Here is an 18,584-nt window from a genome sequence, read left to right as displayed (position 1 = left end):
TGAGGAGCCTGCCTGAAGGCCCACATCTCAGAACAACCCGCCTACTCCAGGGGTGACCGGGCTAGCCCATTCCCTAGTGGATGGTGAGGATCAGCCTGCACTGTGATAGGCCCACATCTCAGAACAACCCGCCTACTCCAGGGGGTGACCGGGCTAGCCCATTCCCTAGTGGATGGTGAGGATCAGCCTGCACTGTGATAGGCCCACATCTCAGAACAACCCGCCTACTCCAGGGGGTGACCGGGCTAGCCCATTCCCTAGTGGATGGTGAGGATCAGCCTGCACTGTGATAGGCCCACATCTCAGAACAACCCGCCTACTCCAGGGGGTGACCGGGCTAGCCCATTCCCTAGTGGATGGTGAGGATCAGCCTGCACTGTGATAGGCCCACATCTCAGAACAACCCGCCTACTCCAGGGGGTGACCGGGCTAGCCCATTCCCTAGTGGATGGTGAGGATCAGCCTGCACTGTGATAGGCCCACATCTCAGAACAACCCGCCTACTCCAGGGGGTGACCGGGCTAGCCCATTCCCTAGTGGATGGTGAGGATCAGCCTGCACTGTGATAGGCCCACATCTCAGAACAACCCGCCTACTCCAGGGGGTGACCGGGCTAGCCCATTCCCTAGTGGATGGTGAGGATCAGCCTGCACTGTGATAGGCCCACATCTCAGAACAACCCGCCTACTCCAGGGGGTGACCGGGCTAGCCCATTCCCTAGTGGATGGTGGATGCCTGCACTGGATAGGCCCACATCCAGAACAACCCGCCTACTCCAGGGGGTGACCGGGCTAGCCCATTCCCTAGTGGATGGTGAGGATCAGCCTGCACTGTGATAGGCCCACATCTCAGAACAACCCGCCTACTCCAGGGGGTGACCGGGCTAGCCCATTCCCTAGTGGATGGTGAGGATCAGCCTGCACTGTGATAGGCCCACATCTCAGAACAACCCGCCTACTCCAGGGGGTGACCGGGCTAGCCCATTCCCTAGTGGATGGTGAGGATCAGCCTGCACTGTGATAGGCCCACATCTCAGAACAACGAACCCCCTACTCCAGGGGTGACCGGGCTAGCCCATTCCCTAGTGGATGGTGAGGATCAGCCTGCACTGTGATAGGCCCACATCTCAGAACAACCCGCCTACTCCAGGGGGTGACCGGGCTAGCCCATTCCCTAGTGGATGGTGAGGATCAGCCTGCACTTCATCGTCTACTAGTCTGACTGGAGGCCGACAATCATGAAGCAGTAGGTTTGACTCCTGCTATTCAACCTCTCACTCTGAGTTTCTTAGAGAGGAAGAAGAGGATAGGAGTGTAGAGAGTGGCTCTCCGACAGAGGCTCGTCAGGCGTGGCTTCGTTCCATTAAGAAGATAAGGTGGAAAGCATTTAAATGTGATGTTTCATCTTGTAGGTGTACACCTTGGATAGTCTGTCAACTCTTAGAAACACTTCCTTCAGAAGTTATTCACACCCCTTGACTTATTCTAGATTGTGTTGTTACAGCCTGAATTTACAATGGATTAAATAGAGATTTTGTGTCACTGGCCTACACACATTACCCCATAATGTCAAAGTGGAATTATATTTGTATATATATATTTTTTTAATTAATAAAAAATGAGAAGCTGAAATGTCTTGAGTCAAGTATTCAAGTGCTTTGTTATGGCAAGGAGTACAAATCTGGAGTAAAAATCTACTAAAGTCACAAATTGCATGGACTCTATGTGCAATAATAGTGTTTAATATGCTTTGAATGACCACCTCATCTCTGTACCCCCTCATCTCTGTACCCCACGCATAAAATGAATTGTAAGGTCCCTCAGTCGAGCAGTGAATTTCAAAAGCAGATTCAACCACAAAGACGTGTTCCAATGCCTCACAAAGAAAGGCCGCTATTGGTAGATGGGTAAAAATAAAAAAGCAGACATTGAATATCCCTTTGAGCATGGTGAAGTTTTTAATTACACTTTGGATGTGTAACAATACACCCAGTCACTACAAAGATACGTGTCCTTCACTCCGTTGCCGGAGAGGAAGGAAAGCGCTCAGGGATTCTACCATGAGGCCAATGGTAACTTTAAAACAGTTAGAGTTTAATGGTTGTGAAAAGAGAAAACTGAGGATGGATCAACAATATTGTAGTTACAAATATAGTTGATCCATCCTCAAATATTCCAAAACATCCTGTTTGTAATACGGCAGTAAAGTAAAACTGCAAACAAATTAACTTTATGTCCTGAATACAAATCCACATTACTGAGTATTTTCAAGCATGGTTGTGGCTGCGTCATGTTAAGGGTATGCTTGTCATCAGCAAGGACTAGGGAGGTTTTTTTTAGGATATAAAAAAGGATTAGAGCTAAGCACAGGCAAAATCCTAGAGGAAAACCTGGTTGTCTGATTTCCAACAGACACTGAGAGACAAATTCACCTTTCAGCAGGACAATAACTTAAAACATAATGCCAAATATATACTGTAATTGAATGTTCCTGAGAAAATCCATGGCAAGACTTAAAAATGGCTGCCCTAGCAATGATCAACAACCAACTTGACAGAGCTTGAAGACACTATGTAATTTAGTGATGTCTGGCCTTTACTTATCATCCTTCCTTCCCTTTGTCTCAGCTCTCGTCTCCCTGCACGTTCCCTCTCTTCGTTTTCTCTCACTTTCTCACAATCTTTGTCGATGTTACTATGTATTTGAGTGTTGAAACTGGATTACTGAGAAAAGTTTTGAATATTTCTGTGAAGTTTTATTTAATTGGTTCTCTATGGATTGTTAGACCATGCTGTGAAGTCATGTCATGGGGTTTGTCCTGGATAAATAAACATGATTTAAAAAATAAAATAAAAGATTTTCACTCTTTGATCATTTGCCCAACACACAGAACAGAGTTACATCTCAAAGTTTTGTTAATTTAATCCATCACTGATGTACAAAAAACAAATTGTCATGTTCTCTGAAAGATAACAATGGCTGTTAATCTCAAATGCATATTCTCCTATGCACAAGAGTGTGCAACGCATATACAGGCCGGGGAGATATAAAGAGAGAAACGTCGGACTTATTGCTTAACTAGATGTTCTGTTAATTAGCTTATTACACTCTACATTAAACTCTTTTGACATATTTTACATGGCGAGACACTACTTCACATTCTATCTGCATACAAAAGACAAATTATTGCACAACTGATTATTCTTTAAGATGAAAATGTACCAGTTGTGATTACATAGTTTTGAGCCATAATACATTTTAATTTTATTGTCAAGTGATTAATGATTTAACATGCATCTTGAATGACAGTGGAGAACAGTCACACACACGGTTTAATCTTTCAACCAAGGCTTTTATTGCTTATCTGCGGACGTGGAGAGTTATGACTGTGCTTCTAAGTTGGTAGTACATATTTCTAAAATGGTTGTGATGCCAGGCAGACTGTATAAATCATTTTCAGTGTGTGTGCGCGCTGTGTCTTAGGAATATTATTTTGTATGTTGGTGAACAAATATGTATTACTATGTGAGAGTGTGTGTGTGCTTAACTTCGATGTATTCTGAGTTTCACTGTTGTCTCTCCACATAACCAAAGTTATTAACACTAATTCCAGAGACATGTTGTGTGAAAAATCATTACCTATCGCTAGGAACGTAATGATACAAAATGTACTGTGACCAAAACACTGTTACAAGAAACTCCCTAACTTCTGTCCTACGACCTTAACGCCAGACAAGGCTACATGTACTTTGAGTTAAATGCATGTTAATGTGCTTCACAAATGTTTTTAACCCTGTGCATTTTATGACTGAGCGATGCCAATGCATTGGTCTTTTCTCAGCTGCCTTAAGGTGGTTACTTAACATTTTGTCTTAAATATCCCTTTTCCATCCCACTTTAAAGTCCTTCCCTCAGATATGAATGTAGCTACCATGTAAATACAGCACTTAGATTTTATAGACCATTTAATCCAAAGTGGGACCCTCCTTTCTCTTCCCTTTGTCTGGTCATGTTGTTCCTCCTCACCCTCTCTCTATCCCTTTGTCTGGTCATGTTGTTCCCTCTCTCTCACTCACTCATTTGGGGGAAAGTAGTGTCAATACCAGATGGCTGCATGGGCTATTCTAACAATCCTAAACCCTGTAGAAATAGCACTTGACCTTGTGGGGACTAACAAAATGTCCCCAGTTGGTCATATTTTCGTTCGTTTACTATTGTTGTGAGGAATCTGGTCTCTAAACACGTCCACACAAACACACACCAATACATCGTGGACACAGACATCCAGCTGGAAAGATTGAGGTGAAAATGACCTGTAAGGTTGTAGAAACCTCAACAAACCATTGAATCGTCCGTCACCCCTTCTGTCATTCCGATTGGTCCTCAGTGGTACTTCGCTCACACTGCAGTTCTGATTGGTCCATTTGCTGTATGTTCTCGGGCGGGGTTCCATGTTCCTTCGCCGGCTCCGATTGATAAGTCTCAGGGAGGTGGGGGTGGTCAAAATCACAGGCTAGCTCTGATTCGTCAGTGTGGGAAGGGCTGCACTCTAAGATAAACTCTTCTGTTTGGTCCTCTGTTAGTGAGAGGCTTTCCTGAAGAACCAATTCCGATGGCAGGTCCGTATTGTCAGCGGGGCTGGTTTCAAACTCCAAATCTGATTGGTCCTGTGTGAAGTGGACAGGACTCTCCTCATACATATCGTTCAATTGGTCCTCCATGTCAGGCGGGGTGGGGTCCCGTGGTAATGAGAGGCCTCTGTGGCGGTTCCAAAGCTTGTGTAGCTCTGTCACCTCCGAAACGTTGGTGGTGTTGTTGCCGCTGTCACGGAAACTGGCCAGTGGGGGGCGAACTTTCACTCCTGTCACGGTCACTGAGCCTTCTATGGCCTTACGAAGCTAGATATTGGACAGAGAGAGGAGAGGTAGAGATGGAGGAATGAAATAAGGAGCAAGGATGACAAAAGATGAGGGAGAGGATTGAAAGAAGAGTGGAGAGAGAGGATGGAACATTGTGGAGTCATATTACACTTTTGATTAGATCTTCAAATTTACAGGATTGTTGCCAAGGCAACCTTAATCTGCAGCAATTTCTGTAATGAGCAAATTGATTAGCCTGAGGTTACTGCTGATTCATGAAGCGCAATATTGTCCTTAGAACTGATCTAAGGTGATGACAATATTCAAACACAATCACAATCACAATCAAGCCAAAGTAAACAGGAAGGTTTCCTGTGATGTGCTTGTTGGGATTTTAAGATGAACTGCCCTCAATCACTCATAGCATGATGAAAATAGAAACTAATCAAACTACATGACATCACAGTGACATCAGAGTTCTAGTGCACAGGAACACCCACCTCCCTGAGGGAGACGACTCCCACCAGTCGTCCAGTACTGGTCACATAGGCATGGTCCAGCCCCAGCAAAGAGAATATGGTGTGAGTCTGAAGAAAGAGAAGGAGAAGGAGAAGGAGAGAGAGCACGAGACAGAGAGGGTAGAGCAGATTAGAAGGAACAACATGACCAGATAGAGGGATAAAACAAAGGAGATAGGGAAGAGAAAGGAAGGTCCCACTTTAGATTAAATGGCCTATAAAATCTAAGTGCTGTATTTACACTGCCGTTCAAAAGTTTGTGGTCACTTAGTAATGTTTTTGAAAGAAAAGCACATTTTTTGTTCATTACAATAACATCAAATTGATCAGAAATACAGTGTAGACATTGTTAATGTTGTAAATGATTATTGTAGCTAGAAAAGGCAGATTTTTAAAATCTGCATAGGCGTAGAGGCCCATTGTCAGCAACCATCACTCCTGTGTTCCAAAGGCACATTGTGTTAGCTAATCCAAGTTTAGTGAAGTGAGGAGGCGACTCTGGGATGCTGGCCTTCTAGGCAGAGTTGCAATGAAAAGGCCATATCTCAGACTGGCCAATAAAAAGAAAAGATTAAGATGGGCAAAATAACACAGACACAGGACAGACGAACTCTGCCTAGAAGGCCAGCATCCCGGAGTTGCCTCTTCGCTATGGACGTTGAGACTGGTGTTTTGCGGGTAGTATTTAATGAAGCTGCCAGTTGAGGACTTGTGAGGCGTCTGTTTCTCAAACTAGACACTCTAATGTACTTGTCCTCTTGCTCAGTTGTGCACCGGGGCCTCCCACTCCTCTTTCTATTCTGGTTAGGGCCAGTTTGCGCTGTTCTGTGAAAGGAGTAGTACACAGCGTTGTACGAGATCTTCAGTTTATTGGCAATTTCTCGCATGGAATAGCCTCATTTCTCAGAACAAGAATAGACTGAAGAGTTTCAGAAGAAAGGTCTTTGTTTCTGGCCATTTTGAGCCTGTAATCAAACCCACAAATGCTGATGCTCCAGATACTCAACTAGTCTAAAGAAGGACAGATTTATTGCTTCCTTAATCAGAACAACAGTTTTCAGCTGTGCTAACATAATTGCAAAAGGGTTTTCTAATGATCAATTAGCCTTTTAAAATGATCAACTTGGATTAGCTAACACAACGTGCCATTGGAACAAAGAAAAATGGCTTTTCTTTCAAAAACAAGGACATTTCTAAGTGACCCCAAACTTTTGAACAGCAGTGTACATGGTAGCTACATTCATATGGGGGTATGGAGAGAACGAGAGAGAGAGCAATAGATGACATCCATTAAAATGTCAATGAGAACAAATGGACTATTCAAAAAATGTCAGTCTAGTGCAGAGCCTTCTATTTGTAATGGAAGGCTCTGGTCTAGTGGAGCTGCGTGCCACATCACATTTCTGTCACCAACCCCATCAATTTAAAGGGACGTCAATTAACAATTTACTTGTTGCCTGGTATTAGATTTGAGTCATTTAGCAGACACTTATCCAGTGGATACACTCAAGCATTATAAACTAAAGAGTTCCTCCAAAAATAACGGATGACAGCTAGGTTGGTTGTGCAGATTGATAAGGGTTGATTGACAGGTGAACAGATGATGACACACCTTATGCAGAGACGTCCGCTCCACCAGCTGAAAAGGGGCTGGGTCAATCTTGCAGTTGTTGAAATCCACTGGCTCGTCCAACTGTTGCTCCTCCCACTCCGCTATCTGTGGTAGGGGATTCAGAACTCTCAACCAATGAGTGGGCTAGATTAACTTCGCCGGGCGCCCGTGTTGGAATGTTTTGCACCGGCTGAAACTTAATTACATTCCATTTGGAACCGGGTTGCCTGCCGGGCGTGAGCCATTGTGCCCCTCTGTGTCCGACGGTGAAGTGGGCTCAAGACAAAGGTGATAAATAAAATGTGTAGTAATTAGTCGATGTCTGTGTTTTCCCATGTTAAAGGGATCGCTTTGGATCAAATATGTTTTATCTGCCTTCCCAATGAAAATGTGTCAGAAAATTCTAACATTTATTTGATGGAAAAGAGATCTTGTATGACTCTGGACAATACACCACGCTGCCTTGTTGACAAAATCCCTCAATGATGACCGTCTAAAAACACATACAACCAATCACTGCATTTTAAAGTTATTGACAGTTAATCTAGTGTTCAGTCTTACTTCGTTTGTGGTCATGTCATCCTCGACTTCAGGAGACTCCTGAAAACAAAGAGAGACAGTGGTTACACCCCAGAGAGGATTCTACTGCCCAAAAGCCAGTTTTAGCATGGGAACCGCCATTGAGTACTTTCACCCTGTTTAAGTAGTCAACTGGGTGGGACTTCCAGAAGAATCACATAATTCCATCCAGGTCCTCAGGAGGGATCAGCCAATGAATTATACGTGTGATAAAACATTCCATAACTGCAGGAGGCAGTAAATCGCCAACCTTGTTTTTTTACCGGTTCAAACAACACACTCGAGGGAGCTTTATATGTAATGTAAGTGCCTTACTGTGTTTGGACACCAGGAAGAGTAGCTGCTGCCTTGTGGGGATACCTAATACCTAATAAATACAACAACAAAAAACTAATAGAAGTAGTAGAAGAAGAAAATGGACTACTTCAAAAATAGAGAGCAATAGTAATGGCATCTTTTTGTAGGCACGAACGGAGTCTAACTCTGCCATGGCTCGTTGGCCAAAGCCTATGAGGAAATTATTATTTTTATTTTTGTATTATTTTTTAAAATAAATGCTGAAAATCAGGTCTGTGGTAAACACAGGCTTAAGAGATCTTATACGTTTTGTTCTATGAGATAATCTTCCTCAGCTAACATCACTTTTTGTGAATTTGAATTTATGTAATCAAGACAAGCACATAAAGGCTTCATAATTCCTAAATGTCATGTTAACTGACTGATATTATCTCATAGAAAAAAGGGGATCGAGCACGCCCCCATTCTCATCGACGGGGCTGCAGTGGAGCAGGTTGAGAGCTTCAAGTTCCTTGGTGTCCACATCAACAATAAACTAACATGGTCCAAGCACACCATGACAGTCGTGAAGCGGGCACGACAAAACCTAATCCCCCTCAGGAGATGGAAAAAATTGGGCATGGGTCCTCAGACACTCAAAAGGTTCTACAGCTGCACCATCGAGAGGTTGCATCACTGCCTGGTATGGCAACTGCTCAGCCTCCGACCGCAAGGCACTACAGAGCGTAGTACAAACGGCCCAGTACATCACTGGGGCCAAGCCTCCTGCCATCCAGGACCTCTATACCAGGCGGTATAGTGTACTACACTTAGGTTGGAGTAATTAAAACTTGTTTATCAACCACTCCACAAATTTCTTGTTATAGTTTTGGCAAGTCAGTTAGGACATCTACTTTGTGCATGATACAAGTATTGTTTCCAGACAAATTATTTCACTTATAATTCACTGTATCACAATTCCAGTGGGTCAGAAGTTTACATATACTAAGTTGACTGTGCCTTTAAACAGCTTGGAAAATTCCAGAAAATGATGTCATGGCTTTAGAAGCTTCTGATAGGCTAATAGACATAATTTAATCAATTGGAGGTGTACCTGTGGATGTATTTCAAGGCCTACCTTCAAACTCAGTGCCTCTTTGTTTGACATCATGGGAAAATCAAAAGAAATCAGCCAAGACCTCAGAAAAAATATTGTAGACCTCCACAAGTCTGGTTCATCCTTGGGAGCAATTTCCAAACGCCTGAAGGTACCACGTTCATCTGTACAAACAGTAGTGCCCAAGTATAAACACCATGGGACCACGCAGCCGTCATACCGCTCAGGAAGGAGACACGTTCTGTCTCCTAGAAATGAACGTACTTTGGTGTGAAAAGTGAAAATCGATCCCAGAACAACAGCAATATACCTTGTGAATATGCTGGAGGAAACAGGTACAAAAGTATCTATATCCAAAGTAAAACAAGTTCTATATCAACATAACCTGAAAGGCCGCTCAGCAAGGAAGAAGCCACTGCTCCAAAACTGCCATAAAAAAGCCAGACTACGGTTTGCAACTGCACATGGGGACAAAGACTGTACTTGTTGGTGAAATGTCCTCTGGTCTGATGAAACAAAAATAGAACGGTTTGGCCATAATGACCATCGATATGTTTGGAGGAAAAAGGGGGAGGCTTGCAAGCCGAAGAACACCAGTCCAACCGTGAAGCACGGGGGTGGCAGCATCATGTTGTGGGGGTCATTTACTGCAGGAGGGACTGGCACACTTCACAAAATAGAGGGCAACATGAGGATGGAAAAGTATGTGAATATATTGAAGCAACATCTCAAGACATCAGTCAGGAAGTTAAAGCTTGGTCGCAAATGGGTCTTCCAAATGGACAATGACCCCAAGCATACTTCCAAAGTTGTGGCAAAATGGATTAAGGACAACAAAGTCAAGGTATTGGAGTGGCCATCACAAAGCCCTGACCTCAATCCTTTAGAAAAATTGTGGGCAGAACTGAAAAAGTGTGTGCGAGCAAGGAGGCCTACAAACCTGACTCCGTTACACCAGCTCTGTCAGGAGGAATGGGCCAAAATTTACCCAACTTATTGTGGGAAAATTGTGGAAGGCTACCCAAAACGTTTGACCCAAGTTAAACAATTTAAAGGCAATGCTACCAAATACTAATTGAGTGTATGTAAACTTCTGACCCACTGGGAATGTGATGAAAGAAATAAAAGCTGAAATAAATCATTCTCTCTACTATTATTCTGACATTTCACATTGTAAAAATAAAGTGGTGATCCTATCTGACCTAAGGGAATTTTTACTAGGATTAAATGTCAGGAATTGTCAAAAACTGAGTTTAAATGTATTTGGCTAAGGTGTATGTAAACTTCCGACTTCAACTGTATATATATATATTTTTTTAATGCTCCTCTTTATTTACTTGTTACTTTTATTTTGAAACTGCACTGTCGGTTAGGGGCTCATAAGTAAGCATTTCACTGTAAGGTCTACATCTGTTGTATTCAGAGCATGTGACTAATAGAATTTGATAACCAAACGTATAAGATCTCCTAAGTCTGTATTAACCTCAGGCCTTCTTTTCGGCGTATATCATAAAACCCCATTCTTTCCCCATTAATTTTCCCATAGGAATGGCCAGGACTACAAGCTGGCGAGCTCTTTGGAGATGACTTCAATTGCACTGCCCATGCTCTCACAGACACCACAAATGGGACAGATACAATGTTGCATCCTCTAACTATATCTAAGTTACACCAGCATACATACATGCAGAACCAGCACACGCACAAATATACAATATTTCCTTAACTAACATACCACCACTGCATACGACAATGAAAAATGAACACATAACAAACAACAACACCTAACACATAACCACATTCAGAAGTACATGCTTCTGCCCCTGTAACTACTCACTGTTGATTGAGCTTTTTGGCTAAATAATCAGATGAATCACTAAAATGACTCCGGTTTCAACTCAGGTTCGGTCAACTCTCCTTCTCGCCCTCGCTTTCTCTCCTTTCCTACACCAATCTCTCCCTTCATTACTCATTCCCTCTCTCTCTCGCAAGTGCTATGAAGCTACAGTATATTTTGGGTTGGTAGAAGTACTCAAAATGATTTGGATCGGTCACTTGCTCAATGCTAGGTCGCTAGGCAACGGTTACTTAGCAACTGTCTCTAAGAAGGGTGGCAGTCTTACCGCCACCATGGAGATCCTGACGCGTTTGGGCCCCCTGCTTTCAGGAGCCTCCAGCTCTGTCAGGCTCTTACAGTCAGGGAGGGAAGGGAGTAACAAACACATCATTAGCACAATGTTAGGACAACATTAAGATTCTCTGAGGAGAAAGTAGAGGTTGAGGTAGCATATGAGGATACAAGAATAGACACGCACACACACACACCTCGAGTAGCTCTCTTTCAGGGTCACCACAGGAGAGGGTCTGCTGAGAGCCTGAGAGAGGAGACGGAGTCAGCGTGTCTCTATTAATTGAGAGAGTGTGCATACTGTTGGTTGCCTCTGTGTTGTGAGTAGTAGGGACAGTTTTCATAGCCGACTTGAGTGGCAGCTGAGAGATGGACACAGCTTGGCTGAAGGAGGACTCCTCTGTTGAGATCTAGATAGAGAGACATGATTAGGGCTGTTGCGGTTACCGTATTACCGCCACAGCGGCATTCATGAGTCAAGACCACAATCAAATTCCACGTGACCGTTGAGTCACGATAATCTCCTCTTATGCACTCACCCAACTGGCTAATGACCATCAGGTCCTAATGGTCTGGTACTCAGGGCTCTACTGTCCCTCCATCAGGTCCTAATGGTCTGGTACTCAGCACTGTATTGTCCCTCAAACTACTCTGACATCAATGCAAATGCAATCTAAAATCACATCAAACACTTATCACCAAATTGTATCATGCTTTTAAAACTCACCTCACTGAAGTAAGTGTTCTTATAAGCCCAGACATTTCTATACGCCCAGACATTTCTATAGGCCCAGACATTTCTATATGCAATCCTGTGTGAAAGAGTTTTGAGGGTTGCCACTAAAAAAAGGAACCCAGCTATATTTATTTCTCAGCTGCTACTATATATATATATATATATATATATATATATATATATATATATATATATATATAATGCATTTGGATTACTGTTACAGTACATTTTGGGTTGGTTATTGGATTTGTTCTGACATTTCTAGATTATTGTATTTTTTTTTAATGATGTGTGTACCTGTTTGACATTATACTTTGTTAGGAGCTGCATTGCCTGCTGTTTGGGGTTTTAGGCTGGGTTTCTGTACAGCACTTTGAGATATCAGCTGATGTACGAAGGGCTATATAAATAAATTTGATTTGATTTAGTAACGTAAGCCTTTTGCTGCACTCACTATAACATATACTAAACCTGTGTACGCAACCAATAAACTTTTGATGTTTTGTTTCAGATAAAACTTGTGTGTTTTGTAGAGATGATCTGGATGATGTGTCCTGTCTCAAAGACTCCGTCAGCATCGCCTCCAACGACTCCTTCATGTCTGCTGCAGAGGTAAGACCCCCACACACACCTCACACTATTTATTTCTCAGCTGCTACTATATTTATTTCTCAGCTGCTACTATATTTATTTCTCAGCTGCTACTATATTCATTTCTCAGCTGCTACTATATTCATTTCTCAGCTGCTACTATATTCATTTCTCAGCTGCTACTATATTCATTTCTCAGCTGCTACTATATTCATTTCTCAGCTGCTACTATATTCATTTCTCAGCTGCTACTATATTCATTTCTCAGCTGCTACTATATTTATTTCTCAGCTGCTATTATATTTATTTCTCAGCTGCCACTATATTTATTTCTCAGCTGCTACTATATTTATTTCTCAGCTGCTAATATTAAGCACATGCTCCATTATAAGACCGGAGTACCCTACCTGGCATGATTGAAAAACCAACTGCGGAGCCTATTTGCTATTTGAGTGCATACAGATGACATGTACTTTTCTCCTGCTCCTATTCCATTTGTTAAATACACCATTCTAAATCCAAACAAATTTGACATACAAAGTAAAATTGAGAACAGTCTGATGGGTGAAAATATGATCACTTGATGAGAGAACAGCATGTGCAGCCTGAGGCAAGGAACAAAGCACAAACTTTTTATGTGACTTTCTCTAATCATCAGTAGCCTATAGTCGCATCATGCAGCCCATATGTTTTGATTTCTAAGATATTTTATGGTTTGTATCATTTACAACTAAAGTTGCCAAATTACTCTAAATCTAGCATATAGGACCAGTTTCAAATGAACACCTTTATGCTCAACATATAGCCACTTCAAATACACTCGCTCCGGAATGGGAAAAATATCCTTTCTATTTTATTCAAACTTCAATTATATTATTCTTACTATAAAATCATATAATATAACATAATGGCATGGGGCTTTTAGCATATGTGGTTTGATAAATGAACAAGCCTACAGCCTATGGCATGGCCCACAGCAAGATAACATATAGTAGGCCAACTCATATTCTGATCTTCTGAAATACATTTTCTTCATATCGTAATGTTTCTTTAGACCTGCCAAAAATAAATCATGGATTTATTGTGATGGTGTAGGCTATATTAAATGGATTTATTGTGATGGTGTAGGCTATATTAAATGGATTTATTGTGATGGTGTAGGCTATATTAAATGGATTTATTGTGATGGTGTAGGCTATATTAAATGGATTTATTGTGATGGTGTAGGCTATATTAAATGGATTTATTGTGATGGTGTAGGCTATATTAAATGGATTTATTGTGATGGTGTAGGCTATATTAAATGGATTTATTATACTTTTTAAAAATGTAGATGAATGTAGATGTTCCAAAGGCACACATCAGCGGCTATATTTGATTTATTGTGATGGAGGCTATATTAAATGGATTTATTGTGATAGGCTATATTAAAAATGTGTTGGCTATATTAAAAATATCATGAATCAGATGTTACCATGAGAGGCCTGGCAGTCTAAATGTGTTGTTAAATATCAGTCCCCAGTCAGCTCTACACATGATACATGCGTAAACACACGCAAGCACGCACACGTACAGGCACAGACGTAAGCACACACAAAGCACAGGTACACAGTGGTTAGAGGTACTCTAGAGAGTAGAAGGCATGCTGAAGTAAGATGGCGCGGACAGACATGGCAGCTCTGCTTCTAGCTCCTAAGCAACTTGCAGTATATTGTTTTTTTGTGTGTTATTTCTGACATTATTAACCCAGAAGTTTGTGTTATTACATATAGCCGAAAATAACTTTTGGATATCAGAGCAGCGGTAACTCACCAGTATTACAACCAGGAATACTACTTTCCTGATTTGGATCCTTTGTTCGTAACCCCCAGGGCAACTGAACTTATCCCAGAGGCTGCTCCAAGACGGCGCCGGCAGAGAAGAGGTATTCCGAGTATATTACTCGCTAATGTTCAGTCAGTGTCTTTCACTGTCTTTTTACAGTTGTTTTATTTCTTTACCTACCTATTGTTCACCTAATACCTTGTTGCACTATTGGTTAGAGCCTGTAAGTAAGCTGTAAGGCCTACACCTGTTGTATTCGGCACAAGTGACAAATAAACTTTGATTTGATTTGATTGCGTGATTGTGATAACACACAGAAACTCAAGTCCTTTTGTTCACCCAATCTTGAATACCTCACAATCAAAGAGAATTCTCTTCGGTTATAGTAACAGCCGTTCATATTCCCCCTCAAGCCGATACCACAACGGTCATCAAGGAACTACACTCGACTTTATGCGAACTGGAAACCACATATCCTGAGGCCGCATTTATTGTTCATGTCGATTTTAACAAAGAAAATTTGAGGAAAACGCTATCGAAATTCTATCAACACATTGACTGTTGTACTCACTCTGGAAAAACACTTGACCATTGCTACTCCCCCTTTTGAGATGCCTACAAGGCCTCCCAAGCCCTCCCTCTCGGCAAATCAGATCACAACTCCATTTTGCTCCTCCCTTCCTATAGGCAGAAACTCAAACAGGAAGTACCCATGATAAGGTCTTCTCAACGCTGGTCTGACCAATCAGAATCCATGCTTCAAGATTGTTTTGATATCACAGACTGGGATATGTTCCGGGTAGCCTCTGAGAATAACATTGATGTATACACGGACACGGTGACTGAGTTCATGAGGAAGTGTATAGGGGAAGTTGTTCCAACTGTGATTATTAAAACATACCCAAACCAGAAACCATGGATAGATGGCAGCATTCACACAAAACTGAAAGCACAAACCATCGCATTTAACCATGGCAAGATTACTGGGAATATGGCAAAACGTCAGCACAGAGACAAAGTGAAGTCACAATTCAACAGCTCAGACATGAGACGTATGCTGCAGGGCCTACAGGCAATCACAGATTACAAAGGGAAAACCATCCACATTGCGGACACCGAAGTCTTGCTCCCGGACAAGCCAAACATCTTCTTTGTCTGCTTTAAGGATAACACGGTGCCACAAATGCGGCCCTCCCCAAAGGAATGTGGGCTCTCGTTCTCTGTGGCCAACGTGATCCCAGTCTGCTGTCCCCACTTGCTTCAAGATGTCCACCTGAATGGCACGGTGGTCTAAGGCACTGCATCGCAGTGCTAGCTGTGTCACTAGAGATGCTGGGTTCGAGTCCAGGCTCTGTCACAGCCGGCCGCGACCGGGAGACCCCTGGGGTGGCGCACAATTGACCCCCCGTCGTCTGGGTGAGGGGAGAGTTTAGCCGGCAGGGATGTCCTTGTCCCATCGTGCACTAGCGACTCCTGTGACAGGCCGGGCACGGTGTACGCTGACAAGGTCACCAGGTGTACAGTGTTTCCTCTGACACATTGGTGCGGCTAGCTTCAAGGTTAGGTGGACATTGTCAAAAAGCAGTGTGGCTTGGTTGGGTTGTGTTTCAGAGGACGCACTACTCTCTACCGTCGCCTCTCCCGAGTCCGTACGGGAGTTTCAGATATGAGATAAGACTGTAACTACCAATTGGATACCACAAAATTGGGGAGAAAAAGGGGGTTAAAAAAAAAAACACAGGTAACTGAACTGAATGACTACCGCCCCGTAGCACTCACTTCTGTCATCATGAAGTGCTTTGAGAGGCTAGTTAAGGATCACCTCCACCTTCCCTGACACCCTAGACCCACTTCAATTTGCTTACCGCCCCAATAGAGCAACAGACGATTCCATTGCACTGCACACTTCCCTATCCCATCTGGACAAGAGTAATACCTATGTAAGAATGCTGGTCATTGACTATAACTCAGCCTTCAACACCATAGTACTCTCCAAGCTCATCATTAAGCTCGGGACCTTGGGGCTGAACTACGCCCTGTGCAACTGGCTCCTGGAGTTCCTGACGGGCTGAAGGTAGGAAACAACATCTCCACCCCACTGATCCTCGACACAGGGGTCCCACAAGGGTGAGTGCTCAGCTCCATCCTGTACTCCATGTTCCCGCTGATCCTTAACACAGGGGTCCCACAAGGGTGAGTGCTCAGCCCCCTCCTGTACTCCCTGTTCACCCATGACTGCGTGGCCAAACACGCCTCCAACTCAATCATCAAGTTTGCAGACTACACAACAGTAGTAGGCCTGAATAACAACAATGACGAGACAGCCTACAGGGAGGAGGTAAGGGCCCTAGTGGAGTGGTGCCAGGAAAATAACCTCTCCCTCAATGTCAACAAAATTAAAGAGCTGATCGTGGACTTCAAGAAACAGCAGAGGGAGCACACCCCTATCAATATCGAAGGGACAGCAGTGGAGAAGGTGAAAAGCTTCAAGTTCCTCGGCGTACACATCACTGACAATCTGAAATGGTCCATCCACACAGAGTGTGGTGAAGAAGGTGCAACAGTGCCTCTTCAACCTCAGGAGGCTGAAGAAATTTAGCTTGGCCCCTAAGACCCTCACAAACTTTTACAGATGCACAATTCAGAGCCTCCTGTCGGGCTGTATCACCGCCTGGTACGGAAACTGCAACACCCGCAACCGCAGGGCTCTCAAGAGGGTGGTGCAGTCTACCCAACGCATCACAGAGGGCACACTGCCTGCCCTCCAGGACACCTACAGCACCCAATGTCACAGGAAGGCCAAAAAGATCAAGGACATCACACACCCAAGCCACGGCCTGTTCACCCCGTTATCAACCAGAAAGCGAGGTCAGTACAGATGCATCAAAGTTGGAACTGAGAGACTGAATAACAGCTTCTATATCAAAGCCATCAAACTGTTAAATAGCCACCACTAGCTGGCTACCAACCCGGTTACTCAACCCTGATCTTAGAGGCTGCTGCCCTATATACATAGACGTGGAATCACTGGCCACTTTAAAAATGGAACACTAGTCACTTTAATAATGTTCACATACTTCTTTACTCATCTCATATGTATATACCTTATTCTACTCTACTGTATTTTAGTCAATGCCTTAGTCAATTTCTTAATTCCATTCTTTTACTTGTAGATTTGTGTGTATTATTGTGAATTGTTAAATATCACTGCACTGTTGGAGCTAGGAACACAAGCATTTCACTACACCTGCAATAACATCTGCTAAATATGTGTATGTGACCAATAACATTTGATTTGATTTCATACTGAAATCAGACAACCTTCACAGATGTCCTTTACCAAACATACCAAACCAGCCACACTCTGTAATACACCGTAAAACACTTACTTAACTCACACATTTACTGCAACCAATGTAAGTCCCAACACCTATCCACACATTATGTGTAATGAACTTTAAACATAGCTTCCCTACCTACCCCTCCACCCTTGAGGATGACAGTGACTTTAAGTCGCAGGCAGTGCTACCTCATCACGCGAGCGTGAGTCCGACTCACCTCCGCTACACTCACCACGAAGCGGACCCCATGGCGTGCGCTGTTACTGGTGCTGTTGGAATGTGTGTGTGTGCAGGGTGGGCTTAGGGGATTGTCCATGGTGCCCAGGTTGGACAGGTGTGTGTGTGTGTCCAGTGTATGTGTGTCATTGTCCTTGGCGTGCCTCCGGATGTGGTCTAGCCTGCGCGATGGACCCAGCTGGAGGGACAGGAGTGACTGGAGCTGAGAGCGCTCTATAGAACCCAACAGGATCATAGAATCTGGAGGACAGAGAGAAAGAGGGAGAGAGGGAGGGGAGAGAGGGATAGGATGATAAAGAGGGGAAAAAAAGAGAGAGGAAAATGGGAGAGAAAATAGCAAAGGATAATAAGGGAGAGAAGACCGGGGAAAGGGGAGAAAAAGAGGAAACAGTAAGGGAGAGTACTAAGCAGAGTACAGAAGAGATGGAATAGGACAGAAAGTCAAAAAGCTGGAAGACGTGGGAGAGAAAAAGGAAAGCAGTAGAGAATGACTATGTGTAATGGAGGAAGGATGCATCTTGAAATTATAGCAGACTATACACATATCCTTACCCGTGGACTCGACCAGGGCCAGTGTTTTGAGCTGTCCAATCAGCAGGACCTCCTGTACATCTCGATAGGAGGAGGAGAGAGTGATGTAACGCACGTCTCTAACCATGATGTCCTCCACACGGACGTTATACTTCCTGAAGGAGGTGAGGAGGAGAAGAGGGGAATAGGGTAAGAATGAAATGTCCGGAAGAAAGTTGGGAAAAAAAGAGAACAAA

The 18,584-nt window shown here is 43.3% G+C and overlaps 1 protein-coding gene across 1 annotated transcript in view; it reads right to left on the bottom strand.

The window, feature by feature from the left end:
* Positions 1–1,934: 1,934 nt before the first annotated feature.
* LOC115103162 (chloride channel protein 2-like) overlaps positions 1,935–18,584 on the bottom strand; it is a 126,852-nt gene continuing 110,202 nt past the window's right edge. The window contains 8 exon segments of the mRNA XM_065006085.1: positions 1,935–4,897; positions 5,359–5,445; positions 6,989–7,093; positions 7,550–7,588; positions 11,084–11,149; positions 11,286–11,498; positions 17,798–18,057; positions 18,370–18,503. Of these exon segments, the coding sequence (XP_064862157.1) occupies positions 4,367–4,897; positions 5,359–5,445; positions 6,989–7,093; positions 7,550–7,588; positions 11,084–11,149; positions 11,286–11,498; positions 17,798–18,057; positions 18,370–18,503 (1,435 nt within the window). The 3' untranslated portion in view covers positions 1,935–4,366.

The sequence above is a fragment of the Oncorhynchus nerka genome, linkage group LG20 (assembly GCF_034236695.1).
Source record: "Oncorhynchus nerka isolate Pitt River linkage group LG20, Oner_Uvic_2.0, whole genome shotgun sequence".
Classification (NCBI taxonomy): domain Eukaryota; kingdom Metazoa; phylum Chordata; class Actinopteri; order Salmoniformes; family Salmonidae; genus Oncorhynchus; species Oncorhynchus nerka.
Note: the sequence above shows the minus strand (reverse complement) of the source record. Positions and strands in the feature narration are given on the sequence as shown.